The sequence below is a fragment of the Equus przewalskii genome, chromosome 1 (genome assembly GCF_037783145.1).
Source record: "Equus przewalskii isolate Varuska chromosome 1, EquPr2, whole genome shotgun sequence".
Lineage (NCBI taxonomy): Eukaryota > Metazoa > Chordata > Mammalia > Perissodactyla > Equidae > Equus > Equus przewalskii.
In genome coordinates this window covers 107972507-107992668 of record NC_091831.1, presented here as the reverse complement: position 1 = coordinate 107992668, position 20162 = coordinate 107972507, and the positions used below count along the sequence as shown (strand labels likewise).

The window sequence follows — 20162 nt, the reverse complement described above, 5'->3', positions numbered from 1 at the left end:
TTTTGTTTCTTTCCCCCTCTTTTTCTCTCTCTTTTCACCATGGACTCATGGATTGTTTTTTAACTTGTGTTATAGTCTCTTACTATTATTATTCTTTTTGATGCTCAGATTATCACACATTTGGCCAGGGACCTTCCAACTGGGTCCCGTGTGGTCTTGACCTCCTTTCTTCTGTCTGTGAGGGCGTCCTTGCTGTCTGAGACAGTAATGTGTTCTGAGCTCTCCTTTCACGTCCCTTGCCCCAGACCTGGAATCAGCTGTTTCTTTAAGGAGCGTGGTTTCTTTTAGTGGGGAATGATGTACAGAAACGAGGACCTGGGTGCTGGCTATGGTCATTGTTGCTGGGGTGTCATTGCTCTTGGGCCCTTGCAGTGACCAGAGCTAGACAGTGTGTTCTTAAGAGCCGTAAGTTCATACTTGTACCTCCTGTTCAAGACCAGCACTACAGGGCTCCTCCTCAACTGTCCCCATTTTCAGACTCCCCCGTGTCCTCTGGTGTCCATCCTGCTCCCAGCACCATCAGTGTGCTTTCTCATTTTCTCTCTCCTTGGATGTAGACAATGCCCATATCTCTGGGCTGCTGGCAGGAGCAAAGGAGAGCTCTCAGGTAGCAGATGCGTTGGGGTCAACCCCTCAGGGCCCAGTCGGTGGGAAAACCTGGTGTTTAGGGACAGAGGAGGCAGCAGGCGTGTCTTGGAGCTGGGATAGCGTCATTACGTGGTTCCTTCCCTGGGCCACTTCCAACCCCAGCGCCCCGCTGCCTGCCCCCTCGAGGCACTCAGCACACCCCGCCGTGGCCACTGCAATTCTCCTTCCTCCTCATGGTCTGTCCCCGTGTCCAGGCCTGGGCCTTGTCCCACTGATCTTTGTGTCCTGCAGCCCCACTCCCCTTGAGCCCTGCACTTGGTGAGAACTCAGGGAATCACCTTTGACTGTGATGACCCTTGTAGCGGGCACACTTCACAGACTTGGACTTTGTTTCCTGATCTTTTGTTGGCAAACTCTCTGGACTAGATTCCCCCTCCCCCTGCTCTAGCCACCATCCCTCATCTGCCCACCTGTTGGGGGCCCCAAGACCACCCCGGGTTCAGTGATTCGCTAGGAGGCCTCACAGGAGCCAGCATGTAGTTGTACCCACGGCTGTGATTAATTACGGCAAAAGGTTACAGAGCAGAATCAGCAAAGGGAGGCTCCAGTGGAGTCACACAGGACGCACCGAATTCCCCCAGCAGCCAGTTGTGACAGCACTTGTGAAACGTGGAAGCTCATGGAGAATCAGTGCCCATGGTCTTTCCTGGGGGCTGGCACAGAGGCACCTTCTGCCCACCAGGCACCAAAGTTCCAGACTCCCGGAAAGCGAGCAGGCATGCAGCCTGGACCATACTGTTTGCACGGACAGCTTAGGCACGTTGGGCTTCTTACCAGGTGGGATGAAGGCACCCTCCTGAAATCCAGGTTCCCGGACCCCAGCCGAGGGCTGCCCTTGCAGGCAGGCCTTCTAAAGACAACATCAGGCCTGCTGCTTCTGCTGTTCCTTGTACGGCTGCCCTCTTGCTGATGCCCCTCCTAGGGCACTACAACCCAGGGGTGGGAGTGTGTGCTTGGGGATGGAAACTGGGCTCCATCCCTGTGAACTTGTGGGCTTAGACAAGTTCCTGAACATCTCTGAGCCCCATTTACTCTTTCTGAGACCCCTTGCCGGACCCTGTGAAAGGGAGATGAAAAGGCCCAGAGCAGCGCCCCCACGTGCTAGCCAGGTTTCCCTCATCTAAACCACCTGGAACCCTTGGGGCTGGCCTAAGGAGAGGGAAGCGCAAGCAGGGTGAGCTGAGGGGGGTGGGATGGTGAAAGGTGAACTAACCAAGCACTGGCCCCGGCGGGCCTTGGCAGCACCATGGGAGTCTCTGTTGGGCCAGGGCAAGAGTGAGAAAAACCAGTGCTGGGAAGTGGGATCAGGACGGTGCTATAAGCTGTGGTCTGACCGTCTGCCTGAGGTGTTCGGGGCGACTTGTCTGGCGTGGGCAGCCATCAGTAGTTTGCAAGCTTGCTCTGGGTGCTATTAGGATGAACTGAAAGAGCGAGTTGCAGCGGGAAATTGGTTTGACTGAAAAATAAAAAGTATTGGCAGAGGGGCTAAAGAGATGGAAACAGATGAGAGACTGGCAACTGAAGTGGCCAGTCAGCACAGGAGAGAGGATTGCAGGCACGTTGGTGGGGACAGTCATGTTGGTGGCAGCCTCTGTCTGCGAGGAAGATGGCTTTGCTGTGGATATGAGCCAGAACTGAGGGAGAAGCACATTTTTGACACCTGGGGAGTGCTTCGGGTGTTTCTGGCAGTGGCCAGAAGTCAGGAGATGCTGAAGAGCCCCCGCTGACTATTTCCTTTCCAGTGTCCCTTCCTGAATGGTGGCTTTTATGGTTGTAAACCATCCCTATAGCCTTGGCCAGAAGCAATTCAGCTCGAGGAAGACAAACGTGGAGCAGTATCCCCTGCAAAAATGGATTCTGAGAGGAAGAAAAGGGCCTCAGAGATTGCAGAAACACCTAGTTTTCTTTTGTGGAAAAAGGACAAAGGCATAAAAGACCAACTGATTGGTTTCTCAGGGCCTTTGTGTGCAGCCTTGTTAGGTAGGGGTCACGGGGGAGATGCTCAGTGGAAATTCCTGTCAGACCACAAAAGCCATCAAGAGTAATGGACCTGCCAGGGGGCGAGGGAATTGAATGGCCGGAGACCCATCTATCCGAGTCAGGCAGGTTGCCTCAGTGTCCCCTGGCCCAGGCCCAGGCTGATTGGGCTCCATGGAAAGAACTAATCCTGGGAAAAGGCTGGCCTTGAAGCCTCCCTTCTCCACTCAGCAGGAAGCCGGGGCCAGGCACACACCTTGCAGGGAGGGGACACTTCTCCAGGGACATGGATGGCTCTGGCGGGGGCAGGGTGGGGATGGCTTCACCAGGTGGCTGGTTCCCTGTTCCTCCTCCCGCAGGGCCTGAGAGCCCCTGCCCGGCATCATGGCCCCACTGAGTGTCCTTTTGGAAGCTGTGGGGCTAAGGTGATTCACCTTAAAATGCTCTGTTCTCTAGAACAGTGGTTCTCAACCGCAGGTGACTTTGTCCCCCAGGGGACATTTGGCCATGGCTGCAAATATTTTTGGTTGTTACAGCTTGGAAGAGAGAGGTGCCACTAGCATCTAGTGAGTAGAAGCGAGGGTTGCTGCTAAACATCCTGCAGTGCGCAGGAAAGGCCTTCACAATGAAGAATGATCCAGCCCCAAGTGTCAGTAGTGTCAAGGTTGGAAAACTCCAAACTCGAGTGTTTTTTAATGGCTTGTTCTCCATACCATCCCCTAACACAGACCCACTGGTCCCTCTCCTGACAGGAAACCATGATGGACCACGCCTTGCGCACCATCTCCTACATTGCGGACATTGGGAACATCGTGGTGCTGATGGCCAGGCGCCGCATGCCCCGGTCGGCCTCTCAGGACTGCATCGAGACCACCCCTGGGGCCCAGGAGGGGAAGAAGCAGTATAAGATGATCTGCCACGTGTTCGAGTCCGAGGACGTAAGTAACTCACAGGCATGACGTGCCCCTCCCAATGGCCCAGGCCCCACAAGGGCTCTGGGATCCCAGGCGCCGTGATTGATGTTTCCATGGAATCAGTGATTTTTCCCTCTCTGAGTTTGCAGAGAGAGTGAACACAGTTGTATTTCACTTCATGAAATAAGTTCTTCAGGAGCTGTTTATGAACTGATATATCAGGGGTTAAATGTACTGGGGGAGCTATCTATTTGAAAAAATCCTTCAACAGAAGCTTTTTTCTCCTAAAATAAAATAGTCCTTGACTGACCTTTCTGTTGTAAAGATACACATTTTCATGCCAGGGTTGCGTCCAGGGAGGCACATGTCTCTGAGGTTTGGCTTTGCTTTCGCTCGTGGCCATTTCACGTCATAACAAATTGAAAAGTAATTCTGAAGTTTAAAGTCCTGCAGACTTGCTAAGAGACCATAAACCCTTTGACTCCCTCCTTCAATGGGAGGAGCATCTTTCTGATCCTGGAATTGGGAGAAAGGGACCCAGAAGGGAGCAGCGGGAGAGAGGGTGGGCCCAGGTCTCTCTGCTGCCCACTATGGGCAGATCTTACTCAGGGCAACCAGGGAGGCTGGTGCTGAGCCTTTTTTGTGGATCTTGTCAAACAAGAATTTTTAAAAATTCTGTCTTCTCCGTGGACACTGGGAAAGGGCATTCTTATTCACATATGGACTTGCAAGTGTCTCAGGGACCTGGAGCAGTGGGGAGTGGTCCCAATATTTTCATGTCTGAAGACAGGCTTACTAATGATGGAGGCAGTAACCGTTTTGCTAAGAAGTTCAAGTCAACCAGAAGTGCTCTGAAACAACGGCATGTTTAATGGAGAGGAAATTTAAATACAAACCCACAAGTGTACACACCTGTCTGATGGTTGTCACACTGCGCTGTGTGTTGCTATGATGCTAAAAGCTGTGCCACCAGGATTTCAAATGCCAGCAGGGTCACCCATGGTGGATAGGTTTCAGTGGAGCTTCCAGACTAAGATGGACTAGGCAGAAGGACCTGGCCACCACTTCTGAAAAAAATTGGCCATGAAAACCATGTGAATAGCAGAGGAGTGTTGTCTGATGTAGTGCTGGAAGGTGAGTGGGTGGCGTAAAATAACTGGCCAGGGTTCCGCTCTGCTGGACACAGGGTGGCTAGGAGTCGGAATCCACTCGACAGCACTGATGACAAAAGTGCACACACGTATTCTTTTCACAGATATCTGTGGATTCCTGAATGGGCATTGTTGTGTGGCTTGAGGATGTCTTAGAGACCTGGCATGAGGGGATGGGTCCTTGAGAAGGGCTGTGCGTGATAGGCAGGGTGAGGCAAGAGGCACGCCAAGTGGCACAGGGTGAACAGTCTGCTGGTGCAAAAGTCATGAAGGGGCAGGGAGAGGACAGGTCTCCGAGGTGCCAGCCTTGCAGATGGTTGTGGGCAGAGGGTTCAGGGCAGGGGTGCTGTGGCCTCAGAGTTCTCACTTCAGTGGGAGAGAGGGCTGCGAGCACAGTATGGAGGAGCGGGGTGGTCAGTGGGGCCCCAGGTGGTCCTTGAAAGAGTGAAGGAAGGACCCACCCAGTAGGGTGAAGGGACACTGAGCAGCTGCCCAGAGGGCAGGCCCCAGATGTGGCTCCATCCATGTGGTCTGGTGACAGCAGAGTGTAACACCTGGAGAAAATGGAAGGCAGCATTAAGGACCCTTGTGGCCCTCTCTGAGTCTTGGTTTCCCCTCTGTAAGATGGAGCTCATTCTGCTCCGGCTGACGCCAGGGTAGATGATCCACAGAGGTGAAAGTGTCAGGGCAAAGTAGTGCTGGGGGTGTGGCGGTGCCTCCCTCCCCTTCTTTGCCCGCCTGCAGGAGGCCGCCTCTGAGTGCCAGCTGCCAATGCTAGCCCCTTGCTGAGGGCCCCGTGCCCACTCCCCACTGCCCAGGCAGGGCTCCTGGCCTCACAGCTGTGAACCCCCACAGGCCCTGGCTCTGAGCTTGGGGGCAGGGGTTCCCTTGTCTGCGGGGCTCCAAGGGTGCACCCCTATAGCCCAGGGAGAGTCCTCAGGAGCCTGCCGCCAGCCCAGGTGGGAGGGATGCCAGAGGCGGGGTGAGAGAGAAAGTGGGAGCCCACAGCATGTGGGGAGATGCCAAGGGCTGCCAGATTGTGCCCAAAGGAACCCTGGCATGGATGGCCTTGCTATCCTCAGGAGCTCCCACAGGCTGGGGTGGGGGTCCCGGCAGAACCCAAGGCAAAATCCAAGGGCAGAGGGCAGCCTTGCCAGGCTGTCGGCCTAGGGCTGAAGGGAGCTATGTTCTCGGAGCAGCCTTCCCAGCTAGGGGAACTTGGTCAGGTAGAGATGGACCCAGAGGCCTGGGGGTGTCCTGGCAACACTGAGACCCCAGTGGGGTGGGTCAGGTCCTGGCTTCCAGGTCACTCCCTCAGCCCCCCACGCCCTCAGGCCGCCTCCTTCTGAGGCCTGATTGCTAGCTTTGGCCAGAGCTTCTGCCAGTGCTCTGGGGATGTGCCACTGCTGGGTTCCCCACCACACAGGCTCCTCTTGTGTCCAGGCCTGTGGTGTCACCTGCGGTCCCTGGGCGCCACCTGGCGGTCCCGAGGTGCTGTGCCTCTGGCTGGGCCCACCTGCTGCAGCAGCCCCACCAAAATGCTGGTCTTGGGAGAGGACGGGGCTTGTTCCTGCCAAGTGAACCTCAGCTTGTCCATCCTGTCAGCTGTTCAGGGCTCAGCTGAGGAGGGCAGTAGCTATTTAAGGAAAGTCTGCCCTGCTCTGCCTCTGATCTCTGGCCCAGCCCACCTTTTTTACACAGGGCTATTCATTTGCAGCACCTGAATCATGCAATGTATAGAGCAAGAAAGGGATTTAGGCATTTATAAGGCCAGATTCCTCGTTTTCACCTGTTTTGGGGTTCTGTTGACCCAAGGTTTGCTGGTGCCACCCATGCAGAGTCCTCCTTGATGGCAGCTGGAGAGCTGGGTGGCAGCAGGGGCTAGACCAGAGCTGGGGCTCCTGCAGCCCAGGGCTGGGGGGAGGGGGCCCTGCTGTGGGCTGAGACGTCACCGTCACCGAGCATTGCCGTGCTCTTCCAGCTGCATAGCTGTGAGCATGCCTGACATTTTCCAGGAGCTCGGGGCTTTAGCTTTCGCCTCCCACCATCCCCTGTCTGCACAGTGCAGGCGACAGGCAAGGCCCTGGAGTGATTTTGCAGTGTCCAGGCCTCTGCAGCGTCAGAGATGCAGCGATGTCCACAGAAGTGGTTCCGCTGAAGTAGGAAGAAGTGATGTGCTCCGTGGGACCTGTGCTGGTGTCCCCAGGTCTCATGCTGCTCGTGGGCCTCAGCCTGGACCAGCCACAGCTCCCACAGGAGTGGCGGGTGCCCTGTCTCTCCAGCTGACGCTGGGCTCTGCTGCCGAGAAGTGAATATGGGGTAGACAGCTAACGGTCTCCATGACACTCCCCAGAGTCCACATCTCAAGTCTATTTTTGGAATAAGATGGGTGGAAAGAAAATACAGTACAGCCACCAATGAAAGCAACAAAAATATGATATTTAGCAAATAATTCATCATTTTCCCAGACTTTATTTGAAACTCTGCTTTGTCCTGAAATGTCTGGGACTTAGAGCAGTTCAGGTGGGGGCAGTCAGAACCAGGCCCTGATGGGGACAAGGCAGCAGAAGGGTTCACCCCATGGCGACCCACAGTGGGGTGCTGGTGGAGATGAGGTCCCCAAGTTTCTCTCTCATTCTTGTAAGTCCAAACCAGGGCACCCTGCAGGCTTTATCTGTGCACCTGCACCCAGCCTTGCTGCAGCCCCTCCTCTCTGGGTCGCGTGGAGCCTGTGCTTCCGTGGGGGTCTCTAGTGGGCTTCTCCCTGCCCACAGGCCCAGCTGATTGCCCAGTCCATTGGCCAGGCCTTCAGTGTGGCCTACCAGGAGTTCCTGCGGGCCAACGGCATCAACCCCGAAGACCTGAGCCAGAAGGAATACAGCGACATCATCAATACCCAGGAGATGTACAACGACGACCTCATCCACTTCTCAAACTCGGAGAACTGCAAGGAGGTGAGCCATACCTGCGACAGGCCACGGGAAGCCATGTTCCACTAGTCTCCACTCTCCACGCTGAGCTCTGGGCGACCTGAGCCGGGCAGCCTCCGCGGGAGCTACCCAGTGCTCCCCCCAGCTCACTCGGTGGGGAGGACGTGAGAGCAGGCCTTCCCAGGGCGCTCACACCAGTCCCGGTCTGCACAGCAGACTGAAGTCTGCCCGAAATGGACATCGTGCTCCTGCCTTCAGAGCTGAGGCTTATGTGAAATGAGGTGTGGGTGTTGTTGTAACAAAGAAGCTGATTACAATCAGTCTTAATGACCTAGAAAATGTGCCTTTTAATGCTGCTATTATCATCTGCTGGTGCTCAGCACCCAGGAGACATTCCTGAAAAGCATGTGGGAGGGAGCAGCTTTAAAACAGGGAGCCTGGGTGCTCGGCCCAGGGAGTTCGGAAGCTGCTAGTAGTGGGGGCCTTAGCTGGTTCCAGTGGGCCTGCTCAGGGGTCCTTAGGAAGTTCTCCTAAGACAGACGCCCTGGGGATGGCCATACCCTGCCTGCTTTTTGAATGAATGAATGATACTAGATTCCTGTGAATGAGTGAATGGATGAATGAATTATCCTGACTGCTAAGTGAATGAATGAATGACCTGACTGCTTGTTGAATGAGTGAATGATCCTGGCTTCTTGCTGAATGAGTGACAGGCAGCTTTCTGAGAGTGACCCTTGAGGCAGAGAGAAAATAGAAGGACTTTTCTAGGAAGAGCAAAGGTCGGGGGCAGGGTTTGAGTCCTGGAGTCTGAGAACATTCCTCTGGCCTCTGCTGGCCTGGGAGGGTGAGGGGAGCAGGAGCTAGGACATGGGCTGTGCTTGAGGCTGGGGGAGTCGATGCTGGCTGTGGGAGGGGAGGGAGTCTGTGTTCCCAGTTCCCTGGATTGTTGGGGGGCCCCAGGCGGGCTTGGGAGCCAGAGCCAGATGAGGCCAGGCCTAGGGAGCAGGCCATGATGAGCTGGCCTTGGTTCCGGAGGCAGGGCTGGCACCACTGGGCTCAGGGGCATGCTGGTTCTCTGGTGGGTGCTGGGCAGAGGCCCCGGGCACCTCTCACTCTGCTGATTTCCTTGCAGTTGCAGCTGGAGAAGCACAAGGGCGAGATCCTAGGAGTGGTGGTGGTCGAGTCGGGCTGGGGCTCCATCCTGCCCACGGTGATCCTGGCGAACATGATGAATGGCGGCCCGGCCGCCCGCTCAGGGAAGCTGAGCATCGGGGACCAGATCATGTCCATCAACGGCACCAGCCTGGTGGGGCTGCCCCTTGCCACCTGTCAGGGCATCATCAAGGTGAGTGCCCTGGGCCCCCTGCCCGGGGGTCACCAGCTCTGCCTCACTTTCTCCTCGCATGTTGTAATCCCCACTTGACCCACGAGAAAACTGAGTCCAGAGAGACCCACCTAGTGACTGTGAACCAAAGACTCTACCACATGCTGAAGTCACAGAAGGACCTGGGCTGCTCCTGGGGGTGGGGAGGTGACCTTTGGTTTCACTTAGGCCAGTTCTGAGCCACATTGACCCTAGGCAAGGGCTGAGGACCTGTAGATGTAGGGTGACCAATTTGTCCTGGTTTGCCTGGGACTTTCACAGGTTAGCACTGAGAGTCCCCCTTCCTGGGGAAACTGGGAGGGTTGGTCACCCTGCATGGATCCAATTGCTGGGAGGTCACTCTGACCGTCTGACCCCATGAGCCTGCAGCTTTTGGAGGTGCTGAGCTCCCTGTCCCTGGAGGGGGTCATGCAGAGGGACCCCAAGCAGGTGGGACCAGGGGCTTTCAGGCCTGGCCACTCCAGATCTGTAAGAGCCCCGGGACAGAAAGCTCAGACAGGCCACTCCAGGAGGGGCCTGTGCTCTCTCCAGGGTCTCCAGGCAGTGGCTCTGATGGCTGGGGGCAGTCCTGTGGTCCTCTGTCTGGGTTCTGACCCCAGCTCTCTGGCTCATTCCCTCTCTACCCCGCTGTGCTCTTGGTGCTGGAGGAAGAGCTTCCCTCCTCCCTTGTCAGCCTGAGAGATGAAGGGCATTCCCGAGGCCAGGACACTCCATGAGTTGGTTCTGGGAGTTAGCCCAGCTAACCCAATAGGTGACCGACAGAAAGGTGTAGACAGACAGACAGACGTGGGAGAGGCCTCAGTCAGTAGTGCCAGAGGCTCAGTCGGCCAGGACCCTCCCTCTGAGGGCTGCAGCTCCCAGGCACTGCCTCACCTGGGCTCTGTCTGGGGGGTGGGGGAGTGTGTGTCTGTGTGTCTGTGTCTGTGTGTGTGTGTGTGTCCATCCGTCCAGGGGAGCAAGCTGAGCTGCAGCTGAATTGAGGTTTGGGCCCCTCCTCCTGCCTTCCCACCCTCACCAACCCTAGAACTGTGGCCTAGGGTGTCTGCTGTCCTCTCTGGGGCCCAAGGTCAGCCTCGGCTCCAGCTGGCCCTGTCTCAGTATAGACACCGGAGCCTCCTGCTCACTGATTTTCAGTGAGCTTCTCCCTCCCCTTCCTCACCCCGCCATCAGCACCAGAGCCCATCACTGGAGGATGTTTTGAGGAAGGTGTCTCCACAGCCCTTCCACACAGGAAGTTCTCCTCCTACAGTCAGTGTGGGGAGGGCCCCTCCCGAGAACCGCCACTGAGGGTGACCCTGGCCTGGCCTGTGGGCCCTGCACGGTGGTGCTCAGAGCTTGGCCCCTGGCTCCGGGAGCAGCTTGCTCTCTGCTGGATCAGAGGGCACACACTGCCACCTGGGAGACCCAGCAAACCTGCATACGGGTCAGGGTGATGGCTTTACCCCCTCACAGGGGGATACTGAGGCTGAGAGGGGACTGCCTCCCCTGGGCTCATGCCCCTGCACCGGGGCTCCACCCTGCCAGTCGCCTCCTCCTCGGCCCAGGCCTGTGAGGGTGTGCTTGCAGACGGCGTCTCAGGCCCACTTGTGACTCCTGTCCTCTGCTCTGCAGGGTCTCAAGAACCAGACGCAGGTGAAGCTCAACATCGTCAGCTGTCCACCGGTCACCACTGTCCTCATCAAGCGGCCCGACCTCAAGTACCAGCTGGGCTTCAGCGTGCAGAATGGAATTGTGAGTCCGCCCCCTGCGCCCTGGGCCGCCTCCACCATGCGCGTGTGTGTAGGGCCTGGGTGTGGGGACCTGGGGGGCAGCTTCTGTCTGGCGGGGCCGGCCCAGCCCCAGCACCCTGGCAGGCCCCAGCCGGGGTCACAGCTGCCAGCAGCCAGGTCTGGAGCTTTCAGCCAGGACAGGCCTGGGCAGGGAGGGAGGCCCGTGTGTGGCCGTGGAAGGGGCACCCTGGGCCCTGCGGTGGCGGTTCTCTCCCATTTGGGAGAGGCAGGGGGCTTTCCAGCCACTGCCTTCTGCAGACACACAGCCAATGGCGGCAGCAGACTCACCTTTCAGCCACAGATCTCCGCTCAGTGTTCATTCACTTATTCATTCACCCGCTCAGAGCCATTTGTGAGGTGCCTGCCCTGTGTCAGGTGCTGTGCCAGGCACTGGAGAGGCAGGAGGGCTTCCAGGAGGAGGTGATTCTGGGCTTGAGTTGGTTTGCCCAAACATCTGTGCCTGTTCCTCAGGCCAAAGCTCTTCAGCCCAGAGTTCCCACCTTCTCTTCCACCTGCATTTGGCTGGTGTGAGTTCCATTTCCTTGGTTGTTTCTCATGCAAAGGTCCCAGTGGGGACGTGGCCACAGATCGAGGACAGAAGAGGGGAGGCCAGTCATTTCCAGATTGCTTAAGCTAGCCCTGGGTATTAAAGAACTGAGGAAGAGATGGTGCAGTGGGTGGGAGTGGTGTCGGGGAGGGTGTGCGTGCCCATCCACGGCCACAGAGGAAACACATGCAAGAATGTTCTAGAAAGGCAGCTGTAAATGAGACAAAACTGCCCTATTGCTGTCTGGTACAGAAGCTTGGGGAGGTGGAGGGAGCTGGGAAGAGTCTCAGGGCTTGGGCCCCAGGCCCATTTTTGTCCCTTCTGCTAGAGCACGCTGCTGCTGTCACGCACATTCCCCAAACCTCTGCATGGTGAGAGTTGAATTCTCGGTCATGTCACAGTCCAGTGTGGGAGGGGGCTGTGCTCTGCAGAGCCACTCAGGGGGTCCAGGCTCGCCCTCACCTGCGTTTTGGAGGCCTCACTGGCTCCTCTGATCTGCCTAGCAGCTGAGGGAAGACAGGGCCATAGATGTGACCTTGGCATTTCAGGAGCAATAGGGAAAGGGTGTGAGGGCATCTAGCCAGTGTTGGCCATACCTTCCTAGCTGTGTGACCCTAGGCAAGTCACTTAACCTCTCTGGGCTCTCCTTAAAAGGTGGTCGTAAAGATTACCATAAAGTACACTGAGACGCCCAAGGACGGCCCCCTGGGCCCTGATTCTGCAGAGGGGAAAGGCCCCTTGGCACTTGTACCCAGGCACAGGTGCCTAGCCAGGTTGTCTGCATCCCCTTGGGGACTTCTGTCGGGAAGAGTGCATCTGCCATGGGAGCTGGCCAGCTGGTGGTCTGGCTGCTCTGTGTACACGTGTCCTGGGTACAAGCAGCCACCCCAGCTAATTTAGGAGCTCTGCGGGAAATCGCCCGAGGTCCCTTCCTGCAGCTGCTGAGCTGGGGCATGTGCCTGGGCTCCACACTCTCAGAGGGGCTGAGAGGGGACTTCTGACCTGCCTCTGACATCCTGAACTGGCATGCAGGGCAGGCGGATGAGGGCGAGGGCTGTCAGTGACCCCGGCAGCCCCCGAGAGGGGCCCTGCAGTGCAGGATCCCGAGGGCAAGCGGCCTCATGGGGCCCAGCCTCTCTCTCCTGCATGGCACCGGGCAGCTCACCCAGCCTGGATTCATGGTCTTTGTCTGTACAATGCTGCTCAGTGCAGCGCAGTCACACTGTGAGCCCTGCGGGAGGACAGCATGTTGCATCCGGGTTGGGTTTTCCGACACGGCCGGGCTCCTGTGTGCAGGCTGAGGGGGCTGCCTGCTCTGGGGCCTATGAATCCAGGATAGACCTGATGCCCCCCACCCCGTCCCCAACACTTTCCCCTGTCAGCTCATTTTAATCCTCACAACAGCCCGAGAAGGAGCACCAGGACTGGTAAGGAAGCTGGGGCGCAGAGAGGTTTGGTAACTTGCTCCAGGTCACACAGCTAATGCGGCCATCCGGGACTGTGGAGAGACAGGGAAGAGGAAAAGAGACAAGGAAGGGGAGGGGCTGTGATTTGTGTTTTGTGGGGACTAAATTAAAATGAGCAGGAAAGGACGGGGACCCCGGCCCTGGGAAAGTGGTGGTGGGGACAGGTGCAGTGCAGCCTGAGGTGAGGCTGTGAGCCTTCCTTCTCAGAGACCAGGGGAGGGGAGGCAGCCAGGCAGAAGGCAGAGTGATGGGGGCTCCCCTGGGGAGGTGCCAGAGGGGTCTCTGCAGGTGGGGGTGGGGGTGCCAGGTGGTGTGAGGGGCCAGGAGGCTGAGGGCAGTGAGGAGGTCAGGGGGGCTTGCAGAAGGTTTTGGGGTGCAGGGATCAGGGTAGCAGCAGATCTAGGCTTTTGGGGCCTGGAGCTGGGGGAAAATAATACCCAACTCTGAAGACAGCATTGCCAGGGCCGCCCCCGCCCAGGTCACAGATGCACAGGCGGGTCCTGAGGCAGAGTGTCGTCTGTTTCCTGGTCCATCTGCCACTGGTCCAGGGTCCAAGTTCCAGGGTGTGTGAGTGAAACTTGGGGCCAGGCGGCAGTGCCGTAGATGAGGAGTGGCCCAGCCCAGAGGTGGGCACTGGCAGCTGAGAGGTAGGGGCTGTGGTGGCTCTTGGCTTCCTCCCAGGTACGAGGCAGCTTGCTGTGGGAGCGCCAGGGAGGGTTGTAGACAGAGCAGATGAATCTGCATGGCTTTGTCCCATCCTGATCCATCTCCCCAGGGACCTAGGAAGTGGGATGCGGGCAGCTGCATCTCTGCCTGGCCCTATGGCAGTGGCCTTCGGCTCAGCCATGCTGACCCCATCCTGCGCCTGCTCTGTGAGCACCCGTGCCTGTGGAGGGTGGAGGGGCTGGCCATCCAGGCTCGGCCCCCACGGCATTCAGAGGCACTTCTACTAGGCAGCTGCCACCATCGCCACCTGTGGCCCGGGCACACCCACTGCCTGGACTGTGTCCAGTTGTCTGTGGTGGCTGATGAGTGCTACGGGTTTCTTCAGTCAGCCGAGGCCTCACGGGAGGAGTGGGTTTGGGAGAGCATTCAGGAGGCCTGAGGGTGCTGGCCACTCCTGTCCAAGGGTTTGCTCTGGGCATGGAAGAGCCATCCCTCAACCCTCACATCATGGTCAGGTTGGGGCCAGTGGCCCCAAGGGCCCTGGACCTCAGCTTCCAGCCCACCTAGCCTTGGCAGAGGGGCCTGGCCTGGGAGCTGTCCCCTCCTGTGTGGTCTCCTGCTGCCCTGCAACAGTGGAGCTCTCCCCTGGGCGTCGCCTCTCTCACGACCACTGGGCCTCCTTGTCCCCAGTGCCCAGTGAGGCTCTCAGGAGTCCCCTCCCACCCTCACCAGGCCCCACCTGGAGTCCTGGCTCCAGCTGGCGTGGGACAGCCACGGGGCAGCCCCTCAGCCTCCACACAGCCTGACCACACAGTGACCGTCTGGGCAAGTGGTGGCGGGAGACCTGGCTCGGAAACGGCATTTGTCAGCACCTGCACGGACCCCTGTGGTTTTCGGCCCGATTACTGCAGAAGCATTTGCCGTGGCAGGTGGCAGGCCTTAACGTGCAGGGTGAGCAGGGAGATGAAACATGGCCCAGCACTGGGCGTCTGGGTAAAGCGGGTGCTGTCATGTGAGAGGTGAGAGGGAGGGGCCCTCTGCACAGCTGTCAGTGTGTGCGTTTGTGAGCATGCGTGCCTGTGTGTGTGTACATGTGGGTGGGGTGGGCCACCTGTGCCTCCTGGGCCCCACCTGGCCTCATCCTGGGCTTTTGTACATCCCATCCTTTCTCCAGAACAAGAGGACCCGTGTGGCTAAGAAGCCGTATTACGTTATGGAATCTGCCTCTCCCACCCCCACCCAGTTTTCCTTAAGCGCTGACTCCGGGACATCTATCTTGCCTTATTTTCTTGGGTACTTTTTAGTTGTGGTAGAATACAGTTACCGTTTAGTGTACAGGTCAGTAGAGTTAAGTACATTCACATTGTTGTGCAGCCAATCTCAAGAACCCTTCATCTGGCAGAACTGAAACTCTGTCCCCATTGAACACTGATGCCCCCCTTCCTCCTCGCCCAGCCCCTGCAGCCACCCTTCCACTTTCTGTCTCTGTGAGGCTCACTGCTCTAGGCCCTCACGTGAGTGCAATCATACAGTACTTGTCCTCTTGTGTCTGGCATAGTTCACTTAGCATGATGTCCTCAGGGGTCATCCACGTTGGAGCAGGTGTCAGAATCTCCTTCCTTTTTGAGGCTGAACACCATGCCATTGTTCGTGTGCGCCATGTTGTGTTTCTCCATTCAGCCGTCGATGGACACGTGGAGCGTTTCCCTCTGGGCTGTTGTGAATCGTGCTGCTGTGAACGTGGGTGTGCGGGACGTCTGTTTTCCAGTGTGTCTTGTTTCATTGTTGCAAGTGCTCCTAGACCCCCAGTCCGTCTGTCTGGGCTCAGTTCTGGGAGCCAGGAAATGTAGACCACCCACTGGGCAAGCTCTTCCCGCACACCTGGGGCATCCCTATGGAGCTGGTCCAGTTAGGGAACGGCATTATCATCACCGTTTCCCAGATGAGGACTGAGGAACAGAGGGGTGAGGTAACTTGCCCCAAGGCTACCAGCTGGGAAGTGACAGAGTGGGGATTGGGTCCGAGGCTGGCCATTCTGGAGAACAGGCCCACTGTCCACCATCAGACACTTGTGCACGATATCAGGGTGTCAGTGGGCAAGTGCACGCATGGATATGGTGGCATTTGTGAGTAGTACAGAGGCTGATGCGTTTGTATGTCGGGACTGGGGCGTTGGTAACCAATCAACAGAAGTGCACATGAGGCCCTGGTAGTGGCTTCCGTTGTGGCTGGCCAGGCAGTCCCTCCCCTCACTGAGACCGCAGGGACCACCATGCCCACTGACACTGGTGTGCCACACACACCAAGTTCCCCTGAGTCCCCTGGAAAAGTTTGCTGACATCTGAGTTAGTTTTGCACAAGTGCTTTTTCCATTTTCAGCTTCATTACACCCAAAGTACAATGCATTAGTTTGCAGACAGGCTCTAGATGACCCAGTTAACACTGTTTCTAAATGGATCCCTCCTCTCTCTTCCCGAAACACCATTCAAGAAATCAGGAAGTCTCCAGCCAGGGGGCACCAGCCTTCCTCCTGTCAAGTGCCCCCTGTGACGTTAGAACACCCCACGGCTGAAGTGGTTCCTGTGGGGCGGGCCTTGTTTGGGAAAGCCAGCCGCCATGTGTGTGCCCCTCCTCAGCTCTTCCTGCTCCCCTCCCGCCCCTTCTGCCAGCCTGGCCCCAGATTCCAGCCAGGTCACCCCCCAGGGTCTGAGTCCAACCTCCTGGCAACCCCCTCTTAAAAGGCAATGCCATTTTCTCCCTCTCCCTCTTCCGCTCCCTCTTCACCTTTCCTCAAGTCTCCATGACCAGGAAGGAAGCTGCCACCAGGGAATTAATCATGCACCTTCTGCAGAGTGTCCCAGCTTCTGTCAGGAGCAAGCAGGGCCCTGCCTCACACTCACTCAGGCTGGGAAACGAGCAGGCCACCCTGGAGCGCCTTCTTCAGCATCTTCACAGCCAGTTACCCTGAGCACAAAACCCGCTTAAATCATTCGGGGTGGGGAAAGAATAAAAGTGCATCCTTACCGCTGTCTGGAGTGTTTGGGCCGTTAGGGAAGCAGGGCCTCCACTTGGCAGATGGGTGTGCCCCCTTTCTGGAAATGGGTGGCCTCAGGTCAGCCTATTTCTCTTTCTCTGCCCATACCCTGTTCCGAGTGCTTGAGTTCCAGGGCTGTGACCAGGTCTGCTGCAGGACTCCAGGTGCCAGGCAGCAGTGGCCTTGTGCTGTGACATCAGTCTGCACATGTGTCTCCTTCCAGAAAGAGCAGGACCCTGAGGGCTGGGAGGGAGCCTGAGGGCTGGGAGGGACCCTCAGGGCTGAGAGGGAGCCTGAGGGCTGAGAGGGACCCTGAGGGCTGAGAGGGAGCCTGAGGGCTGGGAGGGACCCTCAGGGCTGCAGGTACCATGCCAGGATCTGCACACACATCGTTTGGAAAGACCTGTTGAGTTTGTGACAACGTAAAACTTACAAAACAAATGACAGATGGGAAACCTGTGGTGGTGCCAGGGTCAGCCTGTGGTCAGTGGCCTTTTAAGCCTATCTCAGCGTTGACAAGATGCCATGCCAGGCCCTGAGGGAGAGAAGGGTGGGTGGGCAGGCAGGGTGGAGTGGTCAGGTCTAAGGGTGGGAGAGTCGGCCCCAATGGCCCCAGAAATCAGATCCCCAGCCACTTGAGCAGGACTGGCGGCAGGTTGGATGAGAGGTGGCCCTGACACAGGCTGGAGTGCCTGACGTGAGGGTGGAGGAGTCTTGGGTAACTCCATTCCCCACGGCTGTGCCTCCTGCAGGCAGGGTGACCTCTTAGAGTGCAGACCAGAATCACCCTTCCTGACTCTGGGTCAGGGTTCCCTGCCTTTTCAAGTCTGAGGACCCCTAAAAAGTCACAAAAACCTCCACAGGACCATGGCTCTGCTGGTAGTCTTTTCAGACCAAGGAAAGTGTAAGGACAAAGGCTGCTGCGAATTCAGTGAGGCCTTTAGGAGACGTGGGGTGGGCCACTGGGCACTTGGGGGCCAGGGTCCTGCCAGCTGGGCCTCCTCCGCCTGCTCTGGGCTCCCTCTTCCTCATCCTCAAGCAGGACTGGTGGGGCGCAGCCCTCCGGGGCACATACATAATGGTGAGGAAGGGGCTTCAGGGTCCCAGTGATGCTAGGATGCTGGTGGAGGTGCCTGGGCTTGGGTTGACAGGTGGGGCAGACAGGAGACACCTCCAGTGGTGGCTGTGGTTGCTCTCAGGAAGCTCAGCCCTCGGGGCGCTGCCATCGGATGCCTGCCTCTGCCCCTGCGCTGTCCGTGGATCAATAACACAGGTCCTTGGAAGCAGCTGCTGTGGGGAGAGGCCTGGTGCTCCCTCCCCCACCACCTCGCCAGGACTTCAACACTCCTCCTACCTGGTGCTTTCATTCCTGTGCCTTTCGTGGGTCCCCCAGGGCCTGATGGAGCCCCCCGGGAGCCCCCCTTCTCTCCGAGAGCCAACAGTGCTCGCCCTCGGCTCTCCTCTCCCTGTTGTCTGCATGGCTGTACACGTTTCTGATGACTCGATCTTTAGTGAATTTCACAGTCTTGGGGGCTTCATCATCATTTCCCCAAACTCTTTCCATTTGTCAACTCACAAAATCATCACCTCCTTGTGAAATGGGAATGGTGACTATCTTCGCTTGAAAGAGGAGCAGAGTGTGGCTGGCAGAGAATCTTCTAGAATGTGCTTTCCCTGTGCACAGCTCCAGCCCTGCACACTCCCCTGACACAGGAACAAAGGCTCTGGGATGGCTAGGGGGGCACACTGCACCCTGGGGGAATCTGAGAGGCCTGATGATCCTCCCACACGCCGTTTTTAAACAACACGTTCCACGTCATAAACCTTCCCATTCATGGGTCAGCAGATGGCATGTGGAGCATTTGTCATGTGGGGCTTCTCCCTCTGCATGGTTAACTTCCCCCTCCCATCCTTGGGGACAGCAGTGAGTGCTGGCGGGTGTGGCAGGATCTTGTGTGCTAACCTGACACACGTGTCTGCTTAGATTTGCAGCCTCATGCGAGGGGGCATCGCGGAGCGAGGTGGTGTCCGTGTCGGCCACCGTATCATCGAGATCAATGGGCAGAGCGTGGTGGCCACGGCCCACGAGAAGATAGTGCAAGCTCTGTCCAACTCTGTTGGGGAGGTAAGACTGTGCTGCCGCCGCCTTCCTTTTCCTGGAGCCACAATCCAAGTCTAGGGGCATCTGGGCCCATACATTTCCATGACCAACATCTGACCCCTGAGGCGGGTGTATGAGATGCTCAAGAAAGCCATTGGTCCCCACCCTTCTCAGGAGAGCATGTCCATACCGGGTCTCAAGCATGTTCTGCTTGTTGGTGTCTTCCCACCTTGACCTCTGTGAGCCAGCCCCTCTCTGGGCAGCCCTGGGCATCAGCTGAGCTGGCTGGGCTTGTCTCTCACCCAGAGAGGGCCTGTGACAAGGATGAGCAGGATGGCAGATGGCGTTTTGCCATCCTGTTCGGCTCTGTTTGTGCAGCACATGGGAGGGCAAAGGTCGGGGATAGAGGTCCTTTGACACTGTTTCTGGAACTGGATCGTGCATGCTCAGTCTGGGAGCCCTGGCCTCTGCAGGACTCCCCTGCCAGCGCACGAGGCTCTGGCTCCCCACAGAAGTAGGGTCGCCCCGTGCCTGCTGTGTTCCTGCCCACAGAGCCGGCCAGCCGTGGCTGCTCCTCCTTTTCCTGCTTAGCTGCTTTTAACCTCCCTTCTTCTCTAGTTCTTTCTGGCGTCAGCGCCATGCTAGCATGAGGATGGACGAGGGTTCAGAGGGGAGGGGCAGTTTTCCTCAAGGAGCTCACGGTGACCAGGGGGACTCAGGGTGAGAAGACGCTAGAGTGGGTGATACTGTGGTGTCTCTGTGGTGTGCCTGGGAAGGAGGCCTCACGCAGTATGAGTGAGTATGTGTGTCAGGGTGAGTGAGTGGGTGTGAAAGGGGCAGTCAGAGTGAATGGCGTCAGGGTCTCCCTGGGAGAAGCATGGGAGGCTGAGATAGAGCTGAAGAGCTGGGTTGGCGGGGGGACAGCTGTGAAGGGTGCAAGCGCTGGGCTGGGGAGCTTGGGTTGATTCTGAGGGCTGTGGGGACCCCCAGGGGATTTTGAAAGGGGCAGTGGCATGCTCAGACCCTGTGACAGCATGGGGAAGAGAGCGTGGGTTCTGTCTTTGCAGCCTGTGGGGTGGGGCAGGCTGTGGCTTGGCCCCTGGGAAGGGTGCTGTTTCCTGAGGGGGCTTCAGATCCTTTCAGATTGTGTTTCCTGGCTCAGTCAGCATACTCAGTATTTTGTGACTCTACCAGGGCTGGGGAGGAAGCCAGCTTTCCCTGGATTGGTGGTCGCTGACGGCTGGCTCTCAGGAGGGAGAGGGGCCAGGTAGGCGCCATTAGTCCCCTTTTACAGATGGCTTCAGAGAAAGGAAAACCCCATTTTCCTAAGCACACGCTCGGAAACTGCTGCCCCACTCGGCGCTCAGCCTCATGCCTAGGAAGAAATCCATCAGGTGGGGAGCAGGGCCTGCGACAATGAGACATGTTTCCAGCTCTTCAGACCTGAGAAGAATTGATATTCAGAGGCATGAAAGCAGGCTGAGGGGGTGTGAACCCTTTCAGCCTGGCCAGCCCGGCCAGATCTCCTGCTGGACTGGCCGGGGCTGGGGGATTCAAGCACCTGCCTGCGTTTCC

The 20162-nt window shown here is 57.5% G+C and overlaps 1 protein-coding gene across 21 annotated transcripts in view; it reads left to right on the top strand.

Moving 5' to 3' along the window:
• The window catches only part of APBA2 (amyloid beta precursor protein binding family A member 2), a 226028-nt gene that overhangs the window by 203512 nt on the left and 2354 nt on the right, over positions 1-20162 (top strand). For 20 of the 21 annotated variants that reach the window (XM_070571727.1, XM_070571772.1, XM_070571751.1 and 17 more), the window contains 5 exons: positions 3378-3563; positions 7465-7644; positions 8753-8965; positions 10616-10735; positions 18471-18611. In XM_070571727.1, the coding sequence (XP_070427828.1) occupies positions 3378-3563; positions 7465-7644; positions 8753-8965; positions 10616-10735; positions 18471-18611 (840 nt within the window). Of the gene's footprint in view, positions 1-3377; positions 3564-7464; positions 7645-8752; positions 8966-10615; positions 10736-18470; positions 19855-20162 lie in introns of all 21 variants that reach the window. The other variant, XR_011525819.1, reaches the window with a different exon arrangement.